We start from the raw sequence: 12,955 nt of genomic DNA, 5'->3' as shown, positions 1-12,955 counted from the left end.
GAAAGGAGGGGGTGGGGCTGGAGATGGCCAAAGGTTCTCTGTTTGACTGAAATTCAGACAGGCTCCTCTGAGCACTCTTTTGGCGAGGCCTCCACCTGGGCCCTATCTTCAGGCTGCTGAGTCCAGCTGAGCAGGAATCCTGTCAAGTCAGTTTATTGAGAATCACCACCCTTGATATCTGATCACCCCGGCCTGTCTTCAGCAAGAGTCCTGTTAAGTCAATGTGACAAAAGTTTCCCCTACTCTATATGTCTTCTCCTAGTAACTTCATATCCCCAGAGTCCTGCTGTGCCCCATCCCATCCCTGGTTATAAATCTCCAGCTTTCTGGGGTGCCTGGGTGGCGCAGTCGGTTAAGCGTCCGACTTCAGCCAGGTCACGATCTCGTGGTCCGTGAGTTCGAGCCCCGCATCGGGCTCTGGGCTGATGGTTCAGAGCCTGGAGCCTGTTTCCGATTCTATGTCTCCCTCTCTCTCTGCCCCTCCCCCGTTCATGCTCTGTCTCTCTCTGTCCCAAAAATAAATAAACGTTGAAAAAAAAAAAATCTCCAGCTTTCTGTGCTATGTTTGGAGTTGAGCCCTGTCTCTCTCCCCTATTGCAATAGTTCTGAATAAAGTCTTCTCTACTGTTTTGACAAGTGTCAGAATAATTCTCTAACACTATGTTTACATATGTGCATGTTTCAGAAGCTCCTCAAGCAAGTCTGATGTAGCCTCTTGGTTGAAAACCCACATGCGTAGCGGTTAAGAGCATGGGTGGTGGCATCAGAGAGACCTGGGGTGACAGCTCAGCTCAGGTCTGGTAACTGAGTAAATAAGCACATCAGCTAAAAGAGGGGGACAATGTCTCCTCTCTCTCCCCGTCTCTCTCATCAGTGAAAAGATCCAGTGACATAGGTCCTTAAACTTGTAAGCTCAGAGCACAGCACTGGCATGTGACAGGCACCAAATAAATCCAATGTTAGCTGCTCTGGGGAATAATTATTACATAGATGTGTTACATTCATCAATATACTTCTAGATAAGGAAAAGATAAAATAGGTGATTTACTTTATAACCATGGGAAATATATTTATTAGAATAAATGTCTTTAATACTCCATGGATGAGCTTGGAGAATAAATCACAGAAGAGAATTGCTTTTTGGATTTTTAGTCCAGGTCCTTATATATATGCACATCTCGCTTGTTAGCCAGGAAAGGGCAAAAGTGGACCCAAAATGGGTCACCTGAAACAAATATTTGTGACTCCTGGTTAGCAGCTCCGTGTGTCGGAGGCCAGTGTTCAGCGACCTTCAGGAGCCAGCTGGCCACAGAGCACTGTGACTCAAAGCAGACAGGCACCGAGCCTGTCCCCAGGTGGAAATGGTAAAGAGTAGATGATTCTCCAGGCCATCACGGGGAGGTCCAACCCTCTGGAAGCCCTGAGGGCACGAGTGCGGGAATGCTGTTCAGGAAGCCACGCTTGGTCCAGAAGCTCACCTCAGAGTGTAGACCAAACACCAACTGGCCCGGGGTTCCAGGTACAGGCAGATATGTTTACTACTCTGTAAAGGACTCCCTCCTCTTGATAAGGAATTGAAAGTAGAGATGGTAGCTCCAGCTACGTACTCATTTCCCATAACGGAGTCCAGCTATGGGCTGAATGGATTTGTCCCCTTGAACTTGCTTGCTTTTGGCAGTTGTTGGTGTGGGTTCCAGAGTGTGGGCCCTTTACCCATTGTGATCAGCAACTGCTCCTCAAAGTACAGGAGCTGGTCAACTTCAAAACAGTCACTGGCATGAGGCACCACTTTTTCTAGAGCTGCCCGGATCTCGGCTTCACTGGCATTCTGGTGCCTTGCTCTCTTGAGGTAGTTATAGACCTCCTCAAACACTTGTGCTCCCAGCTTCTGCATGGCTGATCTGCCATACAAGTCAGAAGAGGTAGAAAAGAGTTATGCATTCAAATCGCCCACAAGAAACGTCTTTTTAAATCATTAATTACACAGATCACATTGTGGCTCTGAGATTAGAAATAAAGGGAAAAAATAAGACGTGATGGCTCTACTGTGAACATTCAATAGTGTTCAGGAGACCCTTCTTGAATGTCTATTATACAACAGGTGGCTTCTAGGAACTCGGAATACGACATTGGACACATTAGGTAAATTCCTGACTTCGTAGAGCTTCCCTTTTAGGGAGAGAAAAAGCAGAGAAATTAAAAAATACACATGCAATAAAATATCAGGCAGCGCTATGTGCACTGAAGAACAATAAAGCCAGGTGATAGGGAGAGAGACAGACAGACAGACAGACAGGTGAGGAGCTGGCCAGTCCCCTGTGAGGAGGTGTCATTTGAGCAGAGACCCACATGAAGTGAGGCCAATACTGGGGGGAGAGAACTGGGGCCCTGAGGCTGAAACATGTTGGAGAAATATCGAGAAGGCTGGTGTGGCTCGTCAGGAGAACAAGGGGGAAGAGGAGAGTGGGATATGAAGTCAGAAAGCCCATTACTAATATTAATAACATTAATGAGAGCAATATAATAACAATGAGGAGGAAGAGGCAAAGGAAGGGTAGGCACTTTCCTATGCACTTAACCTTTACAACAGCTCTGGAAGGAGGCATTTTTAAAGTCCCCTCCCCCCCTTTTAATCAAAAACATTTTTTAATGTTTATTTATTTTTGAAGGAGAGAGAGACAGACAATGAGCCGGGGAGGGGCAGAGAGCCAGGGAGACACAGAATCCAAAGCAGGCTCCAGGCTCTGAGCTGCCAGCATAGAGCCCAATGGAGGGCTCGAACTGACAGACCATGAGATCATGACCTGAACTGAAGTCGGACGCTTAACCGACTGAGCCACCCAGGTGCCCCTCGCCCCCCCTTTTTTTTTACAGATGGAGAAAATGAGGCTTAAAGGGGTGAGGGCATTTGGCCAAATTCCCACCAAGACTCATGTTTGTATTTCTGTGCTCAACTCCGGCCCTTGTCCTTTCGTGGCCACAATCTGGGCATCATCATAATAATGTCACACCTGCTACCTTTATTTTGCCTGCGTTTCCGTCGACCTCCAGCTAGGGTCACAGACTAAAGGCCTGTGAGCAAAACTAGGCCCAGGGCATGTTTTGTTTGATCAGCACTATGCTTTACGTTCTTCTGGTTTGTTATTATTTTTTAGCCTTTTAATGTGGAAGTCTAGGCACGGCCTGTGCTCCCCATTCTCCATTTCTTTACTGTCCTGTGCCCACCTTCCTCATATCATTTTAAAACAGGCTGCTTCTCATGTTTCACTGACCCGCCTGACTCAAGGGCATTCAAGTTTTATGAATTTCACTCTATGGTTCAAAACTGTCATTTTTAATGCCTCCATACTGTTACACTGAATTTATGTGCCGACTTTTACCTAGTCATTCTTCCACCAAAAATTTAGTGTTTTTCACTGTAACACTGAGTGAACATCCTTAGGAACAAAGCTTTTTCATCCAGGGGAATATTTGCAGGCATCACATTTCTAGGAGTGAGGCTAATTACAGGAGTGTGTTCCCTCTGTGAAGAGTCATATGGGCATTTGTGATTTCTGTACTTTTCTGTATATACGTTGGGTTGGATTCAAGGATTTAAAGGGGCGCCTGGGTGGCGCAGTCGGTTAAGCGTCCGACTTCAGCCAGGTCACGATCTCGTGGTCCGTGAGTTCGAGCCCCGCGTCGGGCTCTGGGCTGATGGCTCAGAGCCTGGAGCCTGTTTCCGATTCTGTGTCTCCCTCTCTCTCTGCCCCTCGCCCATTCATGCTCTGTCTCTCTCTGTCCCAAAAATAAATAAAAAAACGTTGAAAAAAAAATTTAAAAAAGTTTGTGAGAATGGAATTATTAGGTAAAGGTGTATAAATTTTCTTACGACTTTAACCTTAAGAGATGCTTCTTTATTCTTCATTTCAGTGGATTTGGTGAAATGAAAGGTCAGAGTTTTTGGGGTATTTTTTTCCTAGAATTTTCAAAGCATTACTGCTAGACAGTGCTGATGGTGATGCTGACAGTAACCACGGAAGGCATTAGTCACAGGCTCTAATTCATTTTATAAGCTGTTATTGATCAGCACTATTCAACACTGCAATCTCCAGAACACAAGCCAAAGGTATTGCGGCAGACAAATGTATCTAGTTTAGAGGCTATAAATTATAATGTTACGACACATACATTTTAAATTTTAACTTACTTTTAAACGGTACCTTTAGAGTTTGTAAAATACTTTTACATTCATTATTTCAAATGATCCTTGTGAACAAGGCAAGTCATTGAACATCTATCTCTATTTGATGGATGAGAATAAGTAGGTTGGCTTTTGCAAACTCACACAGCTAGTGGCTAATGGGGCTTAAACTCAGACCACAGGTCCTGTAATTCCAAGTGCTGGGGAGATCCGCAGCCCTAAGGCCCTGGGCTGTCCGGCTTGAATCAATTTCCCACCTTCTGCCTGGAGATTATCAGGACCCATCCCAGGATGCCTCACATCCCTAGTCACCTCATTCACCGCTAGAAACCCAAGTTTGCCTCTTGCTGACATTTAGCCAACCCTGTCACTCCCCCCGTGCATAGATGACTTCGGCGACCCGCCCTCTTTCTCCCATACCCTACCCCTCTCACCATTCTTGTGGTATCATTATTCTTGGTCTCTCTGACTTTGGCCGTTCTCATATCCAATTACCGTTTTCTTTACCCTCCTCAGTTGTCCACCCCCATAATCATTCCCTTGACCTCCTTGGCACCAATAACCCTGCCTCTTCTGGAATCAGTTTCAAGCCTTGCACTCTACAACCATCTCTTTACACTCTTCCACCATACTTACTCCAGCTCTTCTACTTCATGGTCACCTGCAGTCTTTCAGCCTGTCACCTAACACCCTTGACTCTTTCACTCCCCTCTTCCTTTGTCAGACTCCTCTAGCAAAGCTGTAAGTTAAATCCAGACATCTACTTACTTATGCCTGTACCTCAACAAAAACATTCCAGGAGAGAAATATCCAATTCTCCAAAAGGTCCCATTTAAATAATTACTGATCATAATTCAAAATGGCCCACATCACTGCCCATGATTCTACTATACTTCTCTGGTATTCTTATTTTCCATGGCTCAAAGTAACTATTTCACACCTTCTTTATTCTACAACTTGCTAAGTCCCACCAGGTGATGACTTTACCTAATATCCCATTGAGAAAATAGAAATGAACACATAGAGATTCTTCATCTTCTCAGTGCCCAAATTACCCACCTCCCTGAATCCATCACCACTTACTTGGCCTTCCCTTTGTCCCTAGTGAAGGGACCATCCATGCTTCTGTAAAAGACCATCCTCTCTCTGAGTGCTTTGGATCTCAGCCTCTGTCACCATCCCAGTGACCTTCCCTCCAACAGCTATCTTCTTTCTTTTCCTTCTCCTCTATTTCTACGTCTACTGGAGCATACATATCAGGACAGAATATGATCTAATGCCCCATTTTAAACAAGAAGCTTCTAGGGCACCTGGGTGGCTTAGTCAGTTAAGTGGCTGACTTCAGCTCAGGTCATGATTTCACGGTTTGTAGGTTTGAGCCCTGCATCAGGCTCTGTGCTGACAGCTGAGCCTGGAGCCTGCTTCAGATTCTGTGTCTCCCTCTCTCTCTGCCCCTCCATTGCTCATGCTCTGTGTCTCTATCTCAAAAAAATAAACATTAAAAAATTTTAAACAAGAAACTTCCCTTGACCTCCACACTCAATCAGTTCACTTGCTTCCTGATCTATCACTTTGACCTCCATTGCTAGCAAAGCTTCTTGAAAGGGTTGCGTGTGGCTGCTGTTTCTACTTTCTGACTGCACACTCTTAGTCTACTCCTCTTGGGCCTTAGTCCTTCTTCCTTTCATAAACTACTCTTGTAATGACCTTCACGTGGCCAATTCCCCTGGCATCTTTGTATGCATCTTGACATCTCAGTGCATTCAACAGCTGACTGCTCTCTTCTGCAGACCCTTCCTTCTGTTGCTTTTGGTGACACTGCCTTCACCAGGAGTTTTTCCTATCATGCTGTCTGCTTCTTTTTAGCCTCTTTGGCCTTTAGCCTCTTCCTCCTCTACATTTCAGAGTCTTTAATACCATTTATAGACCGAGGACTTCCGGTATGTCCACCCTGTCCTTCACCTACAACTCCAGGCTTGTGAATCAACTGCCCAGTTGGTACCACCAACTGGATATCTAAAGGGTATTTCATTCAACCTCAATATGGTGACAAAAAGAACTCTTAATTATAAGTAAAATGCTATGAAAGTTGGGAAAATAAAACCCCCCATGGAGGAGGAGAAGACACCATCTCACTTGGGCCATAACAGGTGGAGGGAAGCCAGGTGGCAGTGAATAGTGGGAGTGCTGGCAAACCAGTGAGTCAGTTTGGCATGTGAGAAGGGCGTGTGAAGAAGTGTGAGAACCAGATGACCATAACAAATGTTAAAGGAACTTTAGAATCTGACCAGTAATTTCACCTGTTGATGAGAAAGAAGCCCCAAAATGTCCCCTGAAACCACAACTAACAGTTTCTGAATCTTCTCTATGTGCCAGGATCTATTCTGAGCATCTCCTCAGACCATCCCATTAAATCCTATGGATATGATATTGTTATTTCCATTTTACAGACGAGGAAATTGAGACATAAGAGGATATCGAATAACTTGCCCACTGTCACATAATTTTTAAGAGGTGGAGCTGGGACATGAATTGCAGTAATTTCTCTCCAGGGCTCACTTTTCATCACTGTGGATTCAGAGACCCTGGAGTTGAATATTGACTCTACCTGTCACTGGCCATGTGATTTGGGGCCACCTCTCTGAGCCTTGAATTTTCATATTTATTTATTTATTTATTTATTATTATTTTTTTTTAAATTTTTTTTTTCAACGTTTATTTATTTTTGGGACAGAGAGAGACAGAGCATGAACGGGGGAGGGGCAGAGAGAGAGGGAGACACAGAATCGGAAACAGGCTCCAGGCTCTGAGCCATCAGCCCAGAGCCTGACGAGGGGCTCGAACTCATGGACCGCGAGATCGTGACCTGGCTGAAGTCGGAGGCTCAACCGACTGCGCCACCCAGGCGCCCCTTGAATTTTCATATTTAAGTGCATATTACACACATGCACACGTGCACACACAGACACACATATCTTAGCATAGTACCTGTCACCTACCACATGCTTATTAGCCATTGTTTTATTACCACAAACATTACCATTGCTTTCCTGATGGTGGATTGCACCATAGTCCGATTTCAGTTTAACTGCAAACTTTAAGCAGTTTTGTAGTTTTACCCCTGGTTAAGACACTATTTTAAATATTTTTATCTTCTCTGAATGAATTTGGAAGAAAAAAAAAAGACACAAGAGAGCCAGTGGCAGACTGGAAGTAAAAAAAAAAAAAAGTAATTTTGTAGGAATAATCATTAAAACCTATTTTAGCAGAAAGCATTAAGAGAACATAGATTACTCTTCAGGCATAGTTTAAGGAAAGCTTGAAAATGATTTTATAGACTATAAGAAATCCCTGAACATCAAATATGTATGAGTCACTGCAGGAACAGAACAGTGCAAATGTATTTCCCCATTAATACTGTGGTCTTAGTGATCATTCAGCACTAATTAGCAGTAGGAAACTTTATCAAGGATGGATTTTGTACCCCTCCTCTCCACATCTAGTATTTCAAACGGCTGTCTCTGAATCTGGTGGGCAAAGACAGAATAGATCTCTCTACAGAGGCAGACAGCTGCACTGTTGATGCTTGGGTGACATGTGGCACCCTTACCTCCAGAGGACATGTGACTTTCAGACCCCTTTTTGTAAATGGTGCCTGCCTTCTGCTCTGCCCTCCCTGGGCAGTAGAATCTTGAGCGCAACAGTTGGTTGGAGACCCTGGCAAAGCTAACCTTCCCTGTAAGGATTATTTTGTTTGTGACTTATGCACCCTCCATTGTTCATAACCACTGAACATGTAGATGGATAAATACTGACTACAACCCAAAATCTGGCTTGTTTACAAGAGATACACCTAAAACAAAGGGCACTGAAAGGTTGAGAGTAGACAAATACATTTAAAAAAAGATATGCCAGGCAAATAACCAAAAGAAATCTGGAGATAGCTATGTTAACATGAGACAAAATAGATTTTAAGAAACAAAGCATTATTAGGATAAAAAATGCCTCTAGATAATAAAATAGTTTAATTCACCAGGAAGAAAAAAATTCTAAACTAGTATGCATCTAATAAAGTAGAATCAAAATATATAAATCACTACAGGGAGAAATAGTCAGAAATGTCCCCATAATATAGGTTTTCAATACACCTTGCTCAGTTACAGATGATAGGTAAAGCTTTAAAAAAATTAGTAGTGATACAGAAAACCTGAATATACTTAATAAGCTAAATGTAATAAACATATATTAGACCCTCTCCCTCCCTGACAATTAGAGAACCCTCATTCTTTCCGGGCTTTCATAACATTTACAAAATCTAACCATATTCTAGACAGCAATTCAAGCCTCAACATATTTCAAAGAATTGATTTTATACAAAATCTAGTTATCTGACCACAGTACAATTGATAGGGATATGTAACAAAGATATAGATTAAATAGTACTGTGTTTGTAAATTTTTTTATTCTAAATAAATTATGGGTCAATGAAAAAGTGAGGCATGCTATAAACAAATTCATTTTAAGTCAAAAGAAAAGTGATAGGTACTCTAGCATTATAATATTTCAGTGTAAATTTATTCTGACACTCAGAAAACATGCTGTAATATCTCTGCAATGATGCATCTGAGTATTTTAGAAATCATAAAATAGAAAATTCTATTTAAGGGGACTCTTGCTGTTACCTAAGATGTGAGAAGAGAGGGGAGTACTCCTTATGCAGTTCAAATTAAGGAAGAGACTGTAAGTTTGTTTTTTTTCTACTGGAGGGAGGGAGGGAGAGACAGGGGGCAGGAACCACCCCTTCCATTAGGTGGGTATCTCAAATTAAAACCAAAACAAAACAAAACAAATGCATATTTTCAAATAAAAAGAACTACATGTTTTCATTCTTTCTCATCTATTTTTTCCTATGCTCCACATCTTTAATCAATTTTATTCTCTTGTTCGAAGTCTTTTAAGTATTTAAGGGATCCTAAAGGTCATGTTAGTCCAGATGCTTCAATTACAGGCCAGTGCTCTTTGGGCTGGATCTCTGTCCTGCCCAGATGGATGGCAGACACAGGGGAGCTAGAGAAAGCTTCCCCAGGCTTCTGAAGGAGCTCCAGCTTCCTGGAGCCTACCTCCAACATGTGTTTGGCTGATTCCCCAGCTAAAAACTTCATTAAACTACAAGAGAGCACTTTCTCCCCTGCCTATTTTCTCCAAACTCAATCTCTCATCCTTCAAATTCCTTTACTGACTGACCTCCTCTCCTGTTTACTTATAATTTGCAAACAATATATTTTATCTCATCTATTTATTTACCCATCAATATTGACTGCTCTGTGTGCCTTCTAATTATCTATCTCTCTCAGGAGCTTGGAAGAAGATGCCCAACAAAAATATCCTCATTTTTTAAATTTATTTTTTTAAGTGTATCTATTTTTTAGTAATCTCTATACCCAACTTGGGGCTCAAATTCACCACCCCGAGATCAAGAGTCTCATGTTCTACCAACCACGCCAGCCAGGTATCCCTGTCCTCACATTTTAAGTATTATTTTAATTTTGCAACAATCTCACCCTTAGAGAAAAGTTACAAGTATAATACAAATAACCCTTTTTTTCACTGAGCCTTTTGAGAATAAGTTGCTAACCTGATGCCCCTTCCCCTTTATACTTGGTGTGTATTTTCTACAAATAAAGACACTCTATTACATAACCACAGAATGGCCATTAGGATCAGGAAATTAACACTGATACATTACTGTCATCTAATCTTCTAATCCATTCAAGTTTTCCCAGTTGTCTAATAACGTCCCTTCTAATAAAAGGATCCAGGTCAAAATAATCATGTGCTTTATTTAGTTATCATGTCTCTTTATTCCCCTTCAATGACTATTTTGTTTTGTTTTGTTTTGTTTTTTTTTAATTTTTTTTTCAACGTTTATTTATTTTTGGGACAGAGAGAGACAGAGCATGAACGGGGGAGGGGCAGAGAGAGAGGGAGACACAGAATCGGAAACAGGCTCCAGGCTCTGAGCCATCAGCCCAGAGCCCGATGTGGGGCTCGAACTCATGGACCGCAAGATCGTGACCTGGCTGAAGTCGGACGCTTAACCGACTGCGCCACCCAGGCGTCCCTTCAATGACTATTTTGTAGACTGTCCCTCATTTTTGTGTTGCCCTTGCTTCTGGGAGTTACAGACTCCCACCCTCTGGCTATCTCTCTTTTTATATATTAGCCTGAAAGATAGGAGTAGAACCTTCCATTATTTTGGGACATTATTAGAAAGCTCCAGCTACACCAGTTCAAGAAGTTTCGCTCTTCTCTTGGGTCCAAAAAAATGCCTTGGTAATAATAGTATCTTGTTATTTTCAGGTGCCTAGTTGCTAATTCATCCCTATGGCTTTGTTCCCTGTATTTGGTAAGAAATAAGGGATCCTCATAGGGAAAGGAAGTAAATTGTGAATTAAGTTTCCAGAGACTCAAGAAAGAATGCCCTGAACATTCTGCTCACTTTGTATCTACACTTGAACAACAGGTAGAAATCTTATAGTTGTCATGCCCAACTGAATTTCCAAGCTTCCTCCCAAAATATCCTAATGCTGCAGCCTTCCCCATTTCTGTTCATGTCAGCTCCTCCTGCCTTCCAACTACTCTGGCCAAAAACCTTTGAGTCATTCTGGTTCCTCACTTTCTCTCCTACTCCAGTAGTCCAGCATCTCTCATAACCAGACCAGTTAGTAAATCCTATCAGCTCCATTTTCAAAATGTATGCAGGACTCCCACACTTCTCACCATCTCCATCACATCTGCCCTGGTCCAAGCCACCACACTCTCTCACCTGATTGTTGCAATGGCAATGGCATCTCAGTTGATCTTCTGCTCCTACCCTTGCTCCCCTATAGTCTGTTGTCAATTCAGCAGCCAGAATGAGTCAGATCCCTTCACTCCTCTGCTCAAAACCCTTTCTTGGGCTCCCCATCTCACTCAGAGTGAAGTCAAGGTCCTTCCAGTGGTCTACAATATCCTGAACGATCTTCCCACCATGCTCTCCAAATTCATTTCCTCCCCACCTCACTCCATTCCCCCTTACTGGCCCCTTGCTCTTCCTTGAATACCTCAGGCACATCCTACCGCAGGGCCTTTGCACCTGCTATTCCCTCTGACAAGAATATTCTTTCTCCAGATATCCGTATCTCCCTCATTCATCTTCTCCAGGTCTGTGCCCTCATGTGATCTTTTCAGAGAGACTTACAGGACCACCCTTTTTAGAAATGTAACTTTTACCCCCATTCTGCACTGTCTATTATCTTTCCCTGTTTTTTTTTTTTGTTTTGTTTTTTGTTTTTTTTTTTAGCATTTGTTACTTTCTAGTACAATCTGTTCTTCCCTAATATTTTACCATCTGTCATCACCCCCATTACCGAATATAAAATCCATAGGGCACGGATTATTTTCATGTTTCTTGTTCACTGATCCCATTACCTAGAACAGTGCCTGGTATATAATAAGTACACAATAAACACATGTTGGATGAATGAATAGATGCTTTGAAAGCCAAGTAGAAAAGGAATATGGTGATATCATATATTTTTTACTTAAAATATATGCATCTCCAGGGTTTGTTCCAAGAATTAGCACGTAATGAAATTGTAACCTAATTTTGCAAAGTATAAGATCACTTTTGTGATCTTTAGTTGTTGTTTTTCAAGATAAATCGCCAATCAAGTGTGGCTTTCAGTATTATTATACTTTCATCCCTATTTTAAATGGAATGGCTTTATGGGGCCTATACAGATGAAAGGACAGAGCTTCATGCTTGACACACGGGGCCATCTGGAAAGCAACCGAAGTCTGCCCCCAGCTGCCAAAAGCCCCCCTCCCTGCTACCCATGTGAGGCCTTGGAGAAGGAGAGCTCCAGAGGCCCTCAGCACCTGGGAGGGAAGGGGTGGCCAAATCAGCACTGTTTGACAGATGTCACCGTCTGCCATGCGAGTTAAATAAGGCAGAGAGCAGCAGCTGAGGGGATGTTAGCCTCCTGGTCCAAAGGACATTTTAGTGGAACAGCAAAAAATGTTTAACACGTTCCCCCCTCCCAGAAAAACAGCAAGCAATTTCTCTTCAGGGAGAGAGAAGGAATGAGCTCCCACCAGTTCTGGTAGGTCATCAGGTTGAAAAGCTCCCTCATCCCTTATCTGTTTAGACAAGCTAACAGAAAAGTGTCTTCCCTTCCTTGGAGCTTACTTGCCTTGCGGATCGCTTCTCTACCCAGTAGAAGCTCCCTGATGATGGCTACATTTACAGTTTTATTTTCTGACTAACTAACCACTTGAGGAGGAAAAACTAAAAGCAAAGGGTTTTGTTTGTTTTCAGGTTGGCTCCCCAATGAGGCTTGAAGCCTTGGGGGCAGAGTCTTTCTTTCTTTCTTTCTTATTTTATTTTATTTTATTTTATTTTATTTTATTTTATTTTATTTTGTTAATTTCATTTTATTTTTAAATTTACACCCAAGTTAGTTAGCATATAGTGCAACAATGATTTCAGGAGTAGATTCCTTAGTGCCCTTTGCCCATTTACCCCATCTCCCTCCTACACCCCCTCCAGTAACCCTCTGTTTGTTCTCCATATTTAAGAGTCTCTTATGTTTTGTCCCCCTCCCTGTTTCTATATTATTTTTGTTTCCCTTCCCTTAAGAGTCTTCCTAAGTCACTCTCTCATCCAGTGTGGTCCTGGCACCAGGCTGCACCCAACTTGTTCGTTCAGCACATTTTTAATGAACACCTGGT

At 42.5% G+C, this 12,955-nt stretch overlaps 1 protein-coding gene across 9 annotated transcripts in view; it reads right to left on the bottom strand.

Moving 5' to 3' along the window:
• Positions 1–770: 770 nt before the first annotated feature.
• Positions 771–12,955, bottom strand: part of NEK11 (NIMA related kinase 11) — a 281,184-nt gene continuing 268,999 nt past the window's right edge. For 2 of the 9 annotated variants that reach the window (XM_040480183.1, XM_040480185.1), the window contains one exon: positions 1,686–1,901. In XM_040480183.1, coding sequence (XP_040336117.1) covers positions 1,795–1,901 — 107 coding nt within the window. In that variant the 3' untranslated portion in view covers positions 1,686–1,794. Of the gene's footprint in view, positions 1,902–12,955 lie in introns of all 9 variants that reach the window. The other 7 variants (XM_040480178.1, XM_040480181.1, XM_040480180.1 and 4 more) reach the window with 7 other exon arrangements.

This window comes from Herpailurus yagouaroundi, unplaced genomic scaffold, assembly GCF_014898765.1.
Source record: "Herpailurus yagouaroundi ecotype Mexico unplaced genomic scaffold, PumYag 159, whole genome shotgun sequence".
NCBI lineage: Eukaryota > Metazoa > Chordata > Mammalia > Carnivora > Felidae > Herpailurus > Herpailurus yagouaroundi.
Note: the sequence above shows the minus strand (reverse complement) of the source record. Positions and strands in the feature narration are given on the sequence as shown.